At 34.4% G+C, this 15,077-nt stretch overlaps 1 protein-coding gene and 1 long non-coding RNA gene across 3 annotated transcripts; one reads left to right on the top strand and one right to left on the bottom strand.

Moving 5' to 3' along the window:
• The first annotated feature begins 251 nt into the window (after window positions 1–251).
• Window positions 252–14,583, top strand: LOC114300461 (uncharacterized). 2 transcript variants are annotated; one of them, XR_014336570.1, is made up of 4 exons: window positions 252–541; window positions 789–936; window positions 12,935–13,135; window positions 14,159–14,583. It is a non-coding gene; the product is annotated as an uncharacterized LOC114300461 (long non-coding RNA). The 2 variants fall into 2 exon arrangements; XR_014336571.1 differs by having other exon boundaries at window positions 256–541; window positions 13,016–13,135.
• LOC114300462 (disease resistance protein RPM1-like) lies at window positions 4,221–7,825 on the bottom strand. Its single transcript, XM_082880110.1, has 2 exons — window positions 5,621–7,825; window positions 4,221–4,630 (listed from the first exon to the last, which is right to left on the bottom strand). The coding sequence occupies exon 1, from the start codon at window positions 6,938–6,940 to the stop codon at window positions 5,900–5,902; it is 1,041 nt and encodes a 346-aa protein (XP_082736236.1). The 5' UTR covers window positions 6,941–7,825; the 3' UTR covers window positions 4,221–4,630; window positions 5,621–5,899.
• Window positions 14,584–15,077: the final 494 nt, after the last annotated feature.

Genomic DNA, 15,077 nt, shown 5'->3' with positions numbered 1-15,077 from the left:
AAATTAACAAAAATATTAATTATAATAAGATAATACTTTGAAAAACTTAACTGTTAAATTTTGAAGTTCAAAAGGAGAATTTACAAATGAGTTAGAATTTGAGGGGTTTAGTAATTTAGCACCTTGTATTTAGTTGAAAAATTTAAAAAGTGATTTGAAAAGAAATATATATATATATATAAATATATTTTATTTATATTTTCTTTTTGTCTTTTTTTTAATTTTACTTCAAATCTTTAACCAAAAGCAGCGTTGAGAAGTGAGCGCAAAATGTCGTTACTCTAAACACTCATTCATCTCCTTTCACCGTGTATCCCACATTCCTCTCTCTTTCTCTGTATCTCTAGTTTTTTAAGCCAATCTCAATCCCCGAACGAAGATACCTACGACCCTCCATTTTCATTCACCTCTAAAACCCTAAACCCCAATGATGAAATCAAGGGAATAGTCAGAATGAAGCTTCATCGAAATCGAAGGAAGTCTTGGGTTTTCCACTGAAGAAGAAGAAGTGGCAACGATTGTTCTCGCCAGATTACTTTAGGTACTCTCTCTCTCTCTCTCTCTCTTCGATACAAATTGAAGATTATAGACCAAAATGAAATCAATGGTATACTTTAGGGACTATATATGAAATTTATCTTTCATTTTACTATCACCAAAATGATCTTGAGCTGTATGGGTAAATAAATATGGATGTTCAACTGAAATTGATTGTTGTGTGGATGTAAAACCCAGGTCAGGAATTTTACATATTATTGCTTTGTTAATTTATCTTGTCCAAACTGCAGATAAAAGATATGCTTACACTCTCAAGCTCTTTGAAAACAATTCAAGCTGCCTGCCAAAGTGGTGCAATGATGCGGACACCGTGAAGCTCCCTTTCTGCCAAATTCGAGGGAAGTATCAAATGGATCCATACCCGCATATGAATGAAAGGTGCCCATCTCTTCCCCCAAAATACTCTAGGCCTAAGGGTTGCTAAAACGTCTTCTGATTTGGTTGTCCCGTTTTGGAGTTTTTATACCACTGCTTTGTATAATATTAGGTTTTTGTATTATTGATTTTTCTGTATATCTTTCTGATGCAAAGGTTTGAAAGATTCCAAAATGATCAGTCAATGTAGGTTAATGTTGTCTGTAAATTTGCTACCACGATACACATGGAGAGTAATGTTAATTTCATTGCTGTTTATAGCACAATTAAAAAGTTAGAATTTGGAAATTTCATTGTTCTTTAGGCTTTTAGAGTCCACGTCATATGTTGAAATTGCATTCAGAGCTGAAATCAAGGTTTCTATTGCCTTAACACTACACTATTGTTCTTTTTGTTGTGCAGAATAAAATAGATAAATAAGAGGAGAGAAAAGAAAGCTATTGAAATTCTGATTTTTTGTTATTTACATCTTGATAATCAGCTACAAGATGATGCTTAGACATTTTTTTTTGGAGCACTCAGTATGATGTTAGTGGGTTATTATGTTAGGGTTAGTACAACGGGGCATTCAACGTTTCTCCATAAGCTTGAATGCCAAACGTCCCTCTAGAAACCTGAAAGTACATCCACTTGAGCTATGCTCAAATTCAGATGATGCTTGAGAATTTATAGAAGATGACATTTCAAAAGGAAAACTTAGACCTGAGAGTTTATATCAGATAGATAGCAACCTAGTCGGTGCAGAGTCCTTGATACTGTAGCTGGTTTTGATTAATTCAATTCTTGTGGTTAATTTAGGAGCTTTGATTTTATTGCTATCACTATATTAACTATTTTAGTATGAGAATGGAACTGGTCGGTATTAGCCTTACTGGTGAATGGGACTGGTTGAAATTCTGTTTCAATAGCATTAAATCATTTTTTGTTTTTCGCCTCATGATTCATTTGATTAAATTTAGTTTGAGATCAACTCGAAATATAAACAAGCCAAGTTCATTAAGTTTTCAAGTCAAACTTGCACAACTTATTTAGTAAGTTCAACTTGACTCGTTTACAAGGTTCTATGTAAAAGTGTTAGACATAAGAGCAATGCTACGTGCATGAGAAAAAAATTCACATACAAATATGCACACTTAAAAATGAACAAAACACAACACAAATTCATTTTTTTCATACGCTTTTGTTTATACTTTTCTGTGCACTACCATTATTGTTAGAAGAAGAATAAAGAGATCAAATAGAAGAGACATTTAAAAGATGGTCTGATAATGAAATTTGATACCAACACAAAAAAGCAGTGGTCCATAAAGAATGAGGTCCATCAATGAGTCATGAAAATAGACCTCATTCATTCTATACAATCTCCATCAAGGTTGGAGATAAATTGGTTTAAAAAATAGCCAAGAAGTTAACCCCAAGGGGTTGGCCTGGTAGTAAGGCCTTAGGTCTTGGAGTTGTTCCCCTCCAAGATTCAGGGATCGAAATCTCTTAAGTGCTAACAATTCATTGAGGCCATCAGATTGGAAGAAAACCCTTGCATTAACCCTGATGCACTTGCAAGAAACTTCTTGCCGAGTGCCTATGCACCCTTCGGATTAGTCAAGCTTTGATCCAGATATTCTGGTGCCAATCAAAAAAAAAAAAAGCCAAGAAGTTGTCCAATACAAAATTGTCCATAACCACCTCACCAAACGTAATGTAATAAAATAAGAATGTTACGATTACTATATTGATTAAATTTTTTTCACGGATAATATACATTGATGGTCTTACAAAATGAATGGTTCGAATCATTGAAATGGACTTGTGATGGGTCCCTTGGGCATGAACTTGAGAGAAATTCAAACTTGAGAGAAATTCAACTAAAAAAAAAAATCACAATTATTGGCTTGATTGAATAACGTTTGAAGAAAAATGTGGTAGTTGTGATCTCATATTCCCTCTAATCATTAACCAATCATCTCTTTTATATGGTACTGAATCTAGAAAATGAGTTTAGAAAACTTGTATATCATTTTCCAAAATCTAAACAAGTATAGTAAGTTACCAAATGGGGGGAGTGGTCGGAGGTGATTGTAGGAGCGGAGAGGTTGGCCAGAGGACGGAAGGGTGAGGGATTTAAGAAGGAATGAAACTTGTTTTGAAAATAAGTAAAACCACATTTTTCTTATTTCCTCAATTTTTGAGAACCGTAGCCAGTTTTTTTGAAAGTGAACAATTAGCAAACGGTTTTTTTTTATTTCAATTTTCAAAAAATTTAAAGCTAAAGCAAAATAAAATAAAAACCTCACCAAACGAACCCTAAGATTTATAATCCCAATTTAAAAACTTGTGAAGTTACCAACTCTCTAGGATCAAAATTTGGAGGTCAAATAGCAAGCTCCCGATCTACTAAAAAACATGAAAAGGAGAAGAAAAGAAAGACAAAAATTTGATATCAATATGAATACAAGAAGTCAAGTACCAAGAGCATGTCAAAATAAATAAATACATAATACGCATTCTAAATATAGTAGTAATCCAATATGGTTAGAGCTATCTCCTCTCTCGCTATAGATAATTTCCTTGCATAGAGCCAAATATTGTGTCCCCAATCCAAGCTTCTGGAATGTGTGCAATTTTCCAATAATTCCCATCTTCTAAGTTTCTGTCCAAGCTTGAACTCAATCCGTAAGACATATCAACAAAATAAAGAGATTTAAGGTTGGTTAGATGTTTAATGCCAGAGGGTAACTCCTCTACCAATTTACATTCACAGATAAATAACTCTTCAAGATGAGTCATTGAGCCAGCCTCCACTTTCACCCATCTCAATCTTTGTAATCCAGCAAGTCCTAATCTCACACGTCTTTGAAATCCACTAGCCTTGAAACACAATTCTTTCCCTTCATATGTTTGACGAAGTTGAAGTTCAACCAAATTGGACAAACTTTGAAGGGATTCTAGTGGATCAACATCCTTCAACTTACTCCATGCTACTCTTACCAAGCTGTGCAATGAAGGTATCCAATGCGGTACCTTCTGTAAACTTCCTACTAGGTAGAACGTTCGAAGAAGTTGAGGAGGTGAAGAATGAGAATCTGATCAATGATTTCGTCTTCTCCTATTGCACGAACAACTAATGAGCAAAGGTTACTAAGCTTCTCAGGGGACGAGCATAAGACCCTCCCATCTTCATTTCTCAATTTTTCAATGTGTAATTTCCTTAATGGAGTCAACTTCCTTACCTCTTCTAGTAAAATGGTCCCATTATCAAGGTTTGTTTCAATAGAACAAAGTTTCTATAAGGATGACAAACTTCTTATTTCCGCCGGGGCTTTGAATCCACAATGGTGTTGAAAACAAATGGAAGGAACAAGATCTTGTTTGTAGCGATACAACAAGATATGGCGAAGTTGTTGTAGCTTGAGGATATCATCAGGCCACTCAGTGACATACGTATTTTTAAGGTCCAATGTTTCCAGGTTTTGGAGCTTTCCAATCGACTTCGGAATTACTTTTACATTGGTTCCCCTCAAACTTAAATACCTGAGTTGAATTAGTTTCAAGACTTCATTTGGGAATGTCTCCAACAAGGCACCTTTCAAGTCTAGCACGGTTAGCAACTGTAGACCATCATTTGACGATGCAAGCATGGAGAACTTGGACAGTGAATCTGTTGCATTGAACATAAGCAAAGAATGAAGTCGAGTGAAACCTATGAAGCACGGATACTTCAAAAAGGGTGACGTATCCGTATCGGATACTTATCGGATACCGATACTCCTTGGATACTCGCGGATACGTATCGGATACTTTTTAAAAGTATCGGATACTTCTTAATTAATTTTTTATTAATTTTGAAGTATCGGATACTTAATTTTGAAGTATCGGATACTCGAAGTTACATATTACTTATAATATTTTGTTTAGTTCTTTGATAAGAGGAATATAGTGAGAGTTAAAGTAATAGAATTTGTCAAATTGATGTATCCTTGTTGTCTCTCTCACTTCTCTCTCGCTTTCTCACTCTCTCACGTTTCTTCTCTCTGCTCTCATTCTTTTTTTGGTGTTGGCATGTAAGGATGATGTTTAATTTGCATTTGCATTTGCTTTTGCTTTTGCTTTTAGTTTTGGATGTTTTATGAATGTTTGAGCACTTTTAGGTTAATAGGAATCCCTCTCTTTATTTATTAATTTACTTTAAGTTTTATTTTTATGCATATTACATTATTAAAATTATAATTTTTTTTTTTTTACGAATGTATCCCCGCTGTACCCGTATCATACTTTTTCAAATTTTGACATATCGCTATATCCACATCCCCATATCCCATATCCGTATCCGTGCTTCCTAGGCTATCATTGATGACTTAAAAAAGTATATTTGCTGAAATTTTTATTTAAGAATGGTTTTTTGGCTTTAGCTAAGGTCTTGTGATATTCACTGATGAAGGGGAACAAGTTGAAGCTATTGACCTTGAAGACTCTTAGTTTTATAGGAATCTTTCTTCTTTATCAAGTTGTCTTTTGCTTTAGGTTTTATTTTTATGCATACTGCATTACTAAAAATAGTTAAAATAATATTTTTTACGAACGTATCCCCGCCGTACCCGTATCCTAGTTTTTTAAATTTTGTTGTATCGCCGTATCCGTATTGTATCGTATCCGTATCCCGTATCTGTATCCGTGCTTCCTAGAGTGAAACACTTGCTTTGTTGAGTATTTTCCAAATGATTGTGGATTGATAAGCGCCGCACCTTTTGGGGCCACACTCTTGCTCGCCTGACCAGGAAACAATAATTTCATGCCAAAGGTCATGGATGTGATACGTTTTGATCCTTTCATCTGATCTCATCTCTACAACTTGAACTAAGCTTCTATTGATTAGCTCATTGAGGTAGGCCTCAACAGCTTCTTCTACCGTCATTCCTGCTTTCATTTCTACAATCCTTCTACCGCCCATAATCGAATCAATCTCCAATGGTCAATGAAACAATTGCAAGGCTACGGTAGATCTTAGTCCACTCATCCACACTGCTCTTATCCTTTGTTGATAAAAGACCACTAATTGCCACAATTGCAAGCAGCAATCCTCGCATCTATGCAAGATGACTTTTGAAAGTCTTTCCAAGTGTGAAGGGCAAGAATTCTCCATAAATGTTTTCCTGCAAAACAATGTCCAGGATTCTTCAGGAGGCAAGGGCTGAAGATTATAGACATCACGATAATATTCCACACTAGCGATAGAAGCTAAATCTACATTTCTGGTTGTCAGCACTACGCGACTCCCACAATTGCCATTGGGAAACACATATCTTAAAGATTGCCAGGCATAAATATCCCATACATCATCGAAAACAAGCACATACCTCTTTTGTTGCAGGAAAGCATTAATTATCCCTTTCAAGCTGTTGGTATCCATGTTGTCCATTTCTTCAAAAAGTTGTTTGATGATGCCTTTTAGGAGCACCTCAATCTTGAAGGATTCAGAAACAGTGATCCAAACATGGCTCTGGAAATGATTCTTCACAACTGCATCATCAAAGACCTTTTTAATGAGTGTTGTTTTGCCCAATCCGCCCATTCCTGATACAGAAAACACCTTGAGTCTGGGGTCTTCATGCATCAACCACCTAATTAGTTGCGATTTGGGCTTGTCAATGCTCACAAGCTCAAATTCATGGAGTAGAAGGGCATCGCCACGATAATCATGGCATGCTGTGTTAAGACCAGTGGACCTTGAGCTTGAGCCTTGCTCTAACATACCATATCTTTCATGGTATCTCTGATGTCCCTTCGAAATATCAATGACTTTGGCCTTCATTCTTTGAACTTCCGAAGCAATTTGGTGACGAGCTTTTAAAGTCTTAATAAAGCACGAAACCTTACCATGAAAACCGCAAAATCCAGTGCCATGACGATGTCCAAGGCGAAGCATGTACAACTCGAGAACATCTCCAATGTCGTACGCAGCTTTTGGACTTGCTTGACCCATACTTTTGAGTTCGGTGTTGTTCTCTTCCATAGCATCGGCAACTCTGAAGAAAGCTGTCGTGCACTCAAATTCATCTCTGATGTATTGGATCTCTTCTTCAACTCCAGTCAACAAATTGACCTCTTGTCGGAGGAAGGGTGCGAAGTTGGCTAGTAGATGGAACACTGCACTCAGCCATTTTAAAAAAAAATATGTGTTTTGGTGCAGAGTAGCCTTGGTTGGGTTTGAAGGGAGGAGTCTAAACTCTGAATTGAGTTTGTGATTAAAGGTGAGTAGTGAGTTTGAAAATTGGGGATTTGTAATGTTGAAATTCAATTGGGGGTTTCAGTGATCCAGGTGGGGGGCATTTACTCGTTTTGATGTGTGAAATCTCATTTTTCTTCCTGTTGAATTTGTTTTTGTGGTTCACATGGAGGCGTCTTGCTTGACCAAATAAAAAATAGAAAAAGACGAGTGGGGGGTGTTGTTACTGGCCCCACTTGGTACCAATCAATATTCAAGTAATATCACAACTTAATGGAAATTCAATTGTGTGCAATTTTTTGTTACGATTTTTATGTCTTCAATTATGATTTATTATATTGTTAGTTATGATATATTATGATATTAATTATGTCATTATTTTAATTATGATTGAAGGATTATTTGATTATATATAATGTGATGTTTGATTATAATTATTATTTTTTAATTATGCTATCATTTGAACAGAATATTTAGTAATTTATTTAATGAGTTTTCGGTGCATTAGGCAGATGTAATAGTTATTGAATTTTTAATTATATTTGAATAGTGAGTTTACTCCTAATTGTTTTATTATTAGTTAATGGTGACATGGTATTGTACTGAATTTAAACTCCCACGTGTGTGGTACTAGCTAAATATCTCTTGGTTGCCAAAAAGAAAGAAAACAAATTGTATAAAGAAAATATTTTATATATTCTTTTTTTTTTTCTGACGAAAAATGTCTTTTGTTTTAAATATTTTACATATTTCTTATTGTTCAGTTGAATAACTAAGGAGTAAGTAAAATATGTTTTTAAGAAAACTATTTTTGGTCATAGTCTCCAAAATAATTTGCCACTAAAGATTTGGTAAGTCAATTTTTGGAAAATTCACTTTCAACCTGGCTATTCCAACACATTAAACTTTTCAAAAGTGAAAGGGTGGAACTTTATTGGTTTCTACCCAATGCATAGAGTAAATTTTTTTTGTTTCAAGTGTCAATTAAATACCGAAAAATAAAGTTTTTTGTTGTGTTCAAAATCAATTTACATAAAGAATATTTTTAGGTGTAAAATATTTTAGGATTAAGTGTAAAATATTTTACATTGAAACAAACGAAACTTAAATGCTTTTCGCATTTATTTTTGGAAAATGGACAACAGGTATATTGTCCACATTTCAAAAACAAATATGTTAAAATCATCTTATTATAATTATTAAATTAATTATATATACACAGGGACTCAATGCATCCTTAGGTCATGTGATAATATTGAGACACATAAATCTTGAGGTATAATTTAATAAAGAAAAATGCATTAAGACTGGTGGAAAAAAGACACGTGCTTAATAAGTGTTGCATATTGAGATTCTGCTTTAGGCTTTATGAGGGGTTGGGCCGATCTTTGTATGAACCGATAAGATGAACAATTTAAATCACTACAACACAGTCTATTTGATTGGAAATTATTTTCTATTTATGAAAGGCAAAAATTATTTTTCAGACTAAGGTTTTACTAAGGGAAAATTAACATTAAGTGGTAAGTTAAAAAACATATTACAAATTTATGAAAAAAATTTGTAATTTTAATTATTAATATTTTTATAAAGTTTATCACTTAATTGTAATTATATTTTACAACTTTCACTTATATGAAATTTTCTATTTTACTAACACCACTACACTACCATCGCCACCGTTACCTCCACCACTACATTGCCACCTCCATCGCCACCACCGTTGCCACTACCATTTTTGCCACCCCATGACCACACCACACTTGCTACCTTCGCTTCCACCTTCACCCTTATCATTAATACAATCATTCGTACATATATAAAAACATTTTTTTTAATAAATATTTTTCACGAAAACAAAGAGAACGTTAATATTTTACAATTCTTGTATGAAGTAATCTCACATTTTTGTTTGGTGTAATTTTTTTTTTTAAAGTTAAAAGTTGATAATCAAAAATTAAAAACTAAAAGTATTATTTCCCAATTTCTAAATAAGTAAAAAAATTCAACTTCTTAAATTAATTCTACATGCTATAAGTAGAAATTGAACAAAACACTCTGACAGTAGATTATAGTGAGTAGTGGTGGCTATAGGTAGCAATTGAATGGGAAGGAGGAGGGATGGATATAGTAAAAACACTCTCGGAAAACAAGTTTGATTTAAATTTTTTTTTAATTATTTCTTTGAAAAAGAAAATAAATAAATAAACGAAGCAATATGTCATATAAATTTGGGTAAGTTACACTTACACTCTTGAGATTTAGATTTAATACATATCACCCCCTGACGTTTGGAAAATTACACTAACCCCTTGTCATTGTAATTATTTAGACGGAATGAAGATATTGAACTCATGCACTCTCTCTTTTCTTGCTTTACTTTACTTTCTCTGTGTTTTTTTTTTCCTTTCATTTCCTTTATTTTATTTTTTTTCAATGTAATTTCTTTTGTTTCTCTACTAGGAATTGTTGCCTTTTATATAAGTAGGGGATTTTTGAAATGAGACTATTAACTATAGAGGTGTGAATGTAATTTCCAGAACGTCAAGGGGTGGGATGTAATTGGACTAAACCTTAGGGGTGTCAGTGTAAGTTACCTAATAAATTTTATTTGTCATTTTTTTTAATAAAATAAAAATAAGGGTGATTCTATTTACACACCACCAATCTTCTCAGCACACACCATGTCCATAAAAAAATTTATTACATCTTTATCCTTCTAGTCAATTATGTTTTTAACCTTTACACAAATTTCTCAATCCACACAACCCACCCCCACTAGCCCTAACCCTAACCCTAACCCTAACCCTAACCGTTGTCGTCGCTGCTCGCTACTTGTCACTGTCATAGCCATTATCAACTTCGGCTGCACCTCCTCCGCCATCCCTAGCTCCGGTGACCCATCCCTTGCCATCCCCATCTCCCCCATCCCAACTTTAATCCTAAACCCTAACATCTCCTCACTGCCACTGCTGCTAAGCCAGCGTCGCCTTTCCAAATCCCCTTCAGTCAGCGCCTCTTCTCTGCAAATCCCCACTCCACTGCTATTCCCTCTCCCATTACAGCTCCTCCCTCCCCTTATTTCCACCCGTAGCCCCTTCTTCTTCTTTTTCTTCTGCTCTTCAAACCCAAGATCTGGAAACCCAAATCTCTTTCTTGCAACTGCAGATCGAATGATGGAGTGGTGGAGCTGAGTCGCGCTGTGGAGGGGATCTAGATGATGGGTAGCGGCAGAGGGTAGCCAACGGGGCTGGAGAGGGGTGACAAGGTGGGGGAGATACGAGTTCCAGTGTTAGCCGTGAAGGAAAGGGCAATGCAAGTTGTTGATGTGGCAGGGGCGCAAATGGATTGGAGATGGAAACAGAAGAGGGGGATGGTGTCGGTCGGAGGGTGATAGCGGCAAAAAGAGGTAGGATGGCTAATGACAACGGTTGATGGCAGCGGCGGTCGTGGGGCAGAGTTAGGGTTAGGGTTATGGTTAGAGAAGATGAGGATACTTTGGAAATATTCGAAAATTGATGGTGTGTATTGAGTGAAAAATAGAAAATTAAAATTGGTTGTGGTGTGCAATGAGTAATTGGTGTGTACTAAGAGGGTTTGTAGTGTGTAAATAGAATTACCCTAAAAACAGAAACATAAATAGAAATCTCAACACTCTCCCATCCATTCTCTCTCTCTCTCTCTGTATCTGTATTTGTGTATGAATGAAAATCTCTCTGTTTCACACTTTCTTTGTCTCTCGCCCCTTTGATTTTTTTCTTCTTCTCTCTTGGAGTTGAGTGGTACTTCTCTCTAGCAACGGTAGTCAAAGAACTTCCCCGATGACGATCGTAGGTTAGTTTTTCTATCTTTATTTCTTTTTTTTTTGTAATTCTGCATGAATGGGTATCTGATTCAGTAAACATTGCTAGTTTATGGGAATAATAATTGCAATGGGTGTTGGATAGGAGAGAGATATATATAAAAGAATAATAATGGCCTGTTTGGGTGTCTTCTTATATCTGTTGCTTTAGGTAATTGTTATCTTCTTGGTTGGAATAGCTCGATTTTTTCACACACAAACAAACCCTCTTTCTCTCTCTTAAGCACAAGAATGCTGGATATGTACATCCTGAATATGTAAAAATATGAATTCATAGATATGTTAGGGCATCTCAAGCTTTTCATCAATACCCATATCACATTCAAATTTGAGTAAAAAAATCTCCCAAAACCCTCTTCACTCCTCTACTTGAAAAGCTCATATCAATATGAATTCCCTCCACTCTTTTACTCAAATTTTTATCAATTTTACTCAAAACAATGGAGGCCTATATTCTTTACTCAAATTTCTATCCAATCTAAACTTAACAATTGGGCACTTTCACCTAAACTTTTCACTAATCTCTTGTACTTCAACCCGTAACTTTCACTTAAACTTGACACTTGGCAATTTTGCTCAAACTTGACATGTGATTAATTTTTTTGGTTTCTACGTAGAGAAAACATAAAATACATTTATTCTTTGTTTTTTATTCTTTTATAATTATTATTATTTTTTTTGTAGTTGTAAAAACTATAATAAGATAAATAGCATATTTGGTATATTTAATTCTCAAAACATATAAAATCTAAAAAAAAAAAAAAGTTGGTAAGTTATCAAAAGCAGGGGTGATAAACGAGCCAAACAATTAATTTCCTTGTTCAAAAAAGAAAAAGAAAAAAAGAGCCGAACAGTATACTTTTCAAGCTTGGTTTAATAACTTTATGTGTTTTAAAATTTGTTCAAACTTAGTTCCTTTAATTTTTGAGTCGATCTCAAACGAGCTTTTGTTGAACCGAACTCTAATAATTTTGTATTTTTATATAGTTTTAGGTTTATCGAACTAAACCGAATGAGTAACTGCCTGTTCAAGCTTGGTTTGAAAACTTTAAAGAGCTCCAAAATGTGTTCAAAGCTTGTTTACTTAACGAATTGAGCTCAAACGAGTTTTTAATGAGCCAACACGAGTCAAGCTCGAGCTATTTGGTTCATTTATCACCCCTAACCAAAAGCATTTTTTATTTCAATTTTCAAATTTTTTTAAATCTAAAACAAAAATAGTAATAATCATAAAAATAAAAACCTCACCAAACGAACCCTAAGATTTACAATCCCAATTAAAAAATTTGTGAAGTTACCAACTCAGAGTTAGGAGGTCAAATAACAGGGCTCCCGATCTACTAAGAAAACAAAACTATAATAGAGAAAAAGAAAAAAATAAATAAAGAAAAATTTGATCCCAATATGAATACAACAAATCAAGTACCAAGAGCACATGAAATAAATACATAACAAGCATTCTAAATGTGGTGGTGATCCAATATGGTTAGAGCTCTCTCCTCTCTCACTATAGATAATTTTCTTCCACATAGCCACGTTTTGTATTCACAATCCCAACCTCTGGTATGTGTGCAATTTTCCAATAATTCCCATCTTCTAAGTCTCTGTTCGTGCTCGAACTCAATCCATTAGACATATCAACCAAATAAAGAGACTGAAGGTTGTTTTGTCATCAAAGACCACTTGGGAAATGTATTGGTACTGGCAGCTCTTGAGATTAACTAACAATCTCTTGGACCAAATCTAGACCAGATAGTTTGATCCTAACCAGCAAGCCATTGAATTTAGACGTTGGTCTGGAGGGAGTGATATACAATAACTAATATCATCATTAAATTCTGTTGTAATCTTAAAATAGATGAAATGTTTACTGTCTTTATTTGTTCAAATATTTTATTTGACATTGAACTTCTGTGTAGGGCCTTGACCTTCCTGAAATTCTTGTAGAAGCTGAAAGGTGTGGGTTATCTTTTGATATATTGTTGACAATGCCTGAGCAGGATGATTGGATATGAAGTGATGGGAAGTCCACATAATGTGTTGTTTTCATTCTGGAAATGTACAAGGAAGCAAGGTTGTTTGATCCAATTGCAAACTCCATTCAAGTTACGGAGTTTACGGTGAGTTTGTTGTGATTATTCAATTCATTAATTTAAATAACAAAGTCTCAAATTTGCATCCAATTAATGTTTCACGATCAATACAATGGTTTTTCTTTATTTATAATATTATTTATTGAATTAGCTTATATTAAATCCAGTATTCAGATGGTTTAAACTATGTTATTGTATTTGCACGAGGTTGGAAGATCTCATGACTGCACCCTCACATTTCACCTAAGTTTGCATTGAATGATTATTGACAAATTTTTCCTCAATAAAACTATTATTGTCTGCATGTGCACTGCTTTGTACTTATTTACATACAAAAAATAAAAGAATGTTAGTTTATTTTAGGGTAAATTACACAAATAAAGTATACCCTTGATTTCATTTTGATCCCTAATCTTTAATTTGATTCAATTGCATCCCTATACTTGACATATTAATGCAGTGTAGCCCCTTTCTTAATTGTTGTCTAAAAAACATAGTAAAAATGCTTATGTCAGTCTCATGTCAAGCATTTGAAGGGCATAAAACGACATTTTGACACATCTATATACCAAATACTATCATTCAAATTGCCAAACACCCTATGTATTCGACTTTCAGTAATGAAATGAAAGTCTTGGATGCATTTTATTTTGTAAATAATGTTCCTTTCACGTGTCTCATGATTCATTTAGTTGGAAAATGCAAAATTCCTTGTAATGCTCTCCAAATGCCTTATGTGAAGCTGACATAAGCATTTTTCGTAATTTTTTTAGACGATAGGTAGGATAGGGGACTACATTAAATCAATGTGTAAAGTTCAGGAATGTAACTGATACAAATTAAAAACTGTAGACCAAAATGAAATCAATGATATACTTTGGGAACTATTTATGTAATTTATCATTTATTTTTACTATCATGAAAATAAACTTGAGCTGTATGGATAAATATGGATGTTCAACTGAAATTGATTGTTTTGTGGATGTAAAACCCAGGTCAGGTATTTTACATATTATTTTGCTTTGTTAATTTGTCTTGTCCAAACTACAGATAAAAGATGCTTACGCTCTCAAGTTCTTTGAGAACAATTCAAGCCACATGCCAAAGTGGTGCAATAGCGCAGACACTGTGAAGCTCCCTTACTGCCAAATTCGAGGGAAGTATCGAATGGAACTACCCGGACACAATACGATAGATCCATGCCTGCATATGAATGAAAGGTGCCCATCTCTTCCCCCAAAATACTCTAGGCCTAAGGGTTGCTAAAAAGTCTTCTGATTTGTTTCCTGTTTTGGAGTTTTTATACCACAGCTTTGTGTAATACTAGGTGGTTGTATGATTTATTTTTCTGTATACAACTTTTCTGATGCAAAGACTTGAAAGATTCCAAAAGATTAGTTGACGTGAGTTTGATATTGTTTGTAAATTTGCTGCCACAATATGCACAGAGAGTAATGGTAATTTCATTGTCACTACACAGTTTTACTTTTGAAAATCGTAATTCAGAAATCTAGATGATTGAATTAGGTTTGATTTCGATGCAATTGCTATGCTTTTTCAAGGATCAATAAATTTTGGAAGGCATCCTACACACTGTCAAGTTAGATCTAATCTATGTAGCTGTTTGTTGAGCCATCAGGATTGATTTCTGTGGTTTCGCAAACCGGTTCCAGGGTTGATATTGAGGTGCTTCTCTTTCCATTGGTCATTCTATTGCATCATGTTGCTCAGTCGGTTGGGTAGAATGAACTCCTATTGTGTCAATCATGTAGCGTCTACAAAGTGGAAAATCAACTAAAAAGCTCTAAACATAGGAAGCTTGCCTTAACGCCTACACCCTTGGCCAAGTCATCATTCCCCCGACTCTAGCTACTACATATATTGAGTTTGAACTTTGAATCATATGGTCATGAATAAATTTTTTTTAACTAATTGCAAATATTATTCTCATTCGTTTGAGGTTTATAAA

This window comes from Camellia sinensis, chromosome 7 (assembly GCF_055761805.1).
Source record: "Camellia sinensis isolate YWXY chromosome 7, ASM5576180v1, whole genome shotgun sequence".
In the NCBI taxonomy this organism is placed as follows: Eukaryota; Viridiplantae; Streptophyta; class Magnoliopsida; order Ericales; family Theaceae; genus Camellia; species Camellia sinensis.
This window is presented reverse-complemented; position numbering and strand designations above follow the sequence as displayed.

What these genes read in the sequence shown, in the direction of transcription:
- LOC114300462 (XM_082880110.1), bottom strand. Translation starts at nt 6,940, where the DNA reads ATGGAAGAGAACAACACCGAACTCAAAAGTATGGGTCAAGCAAGTCCA.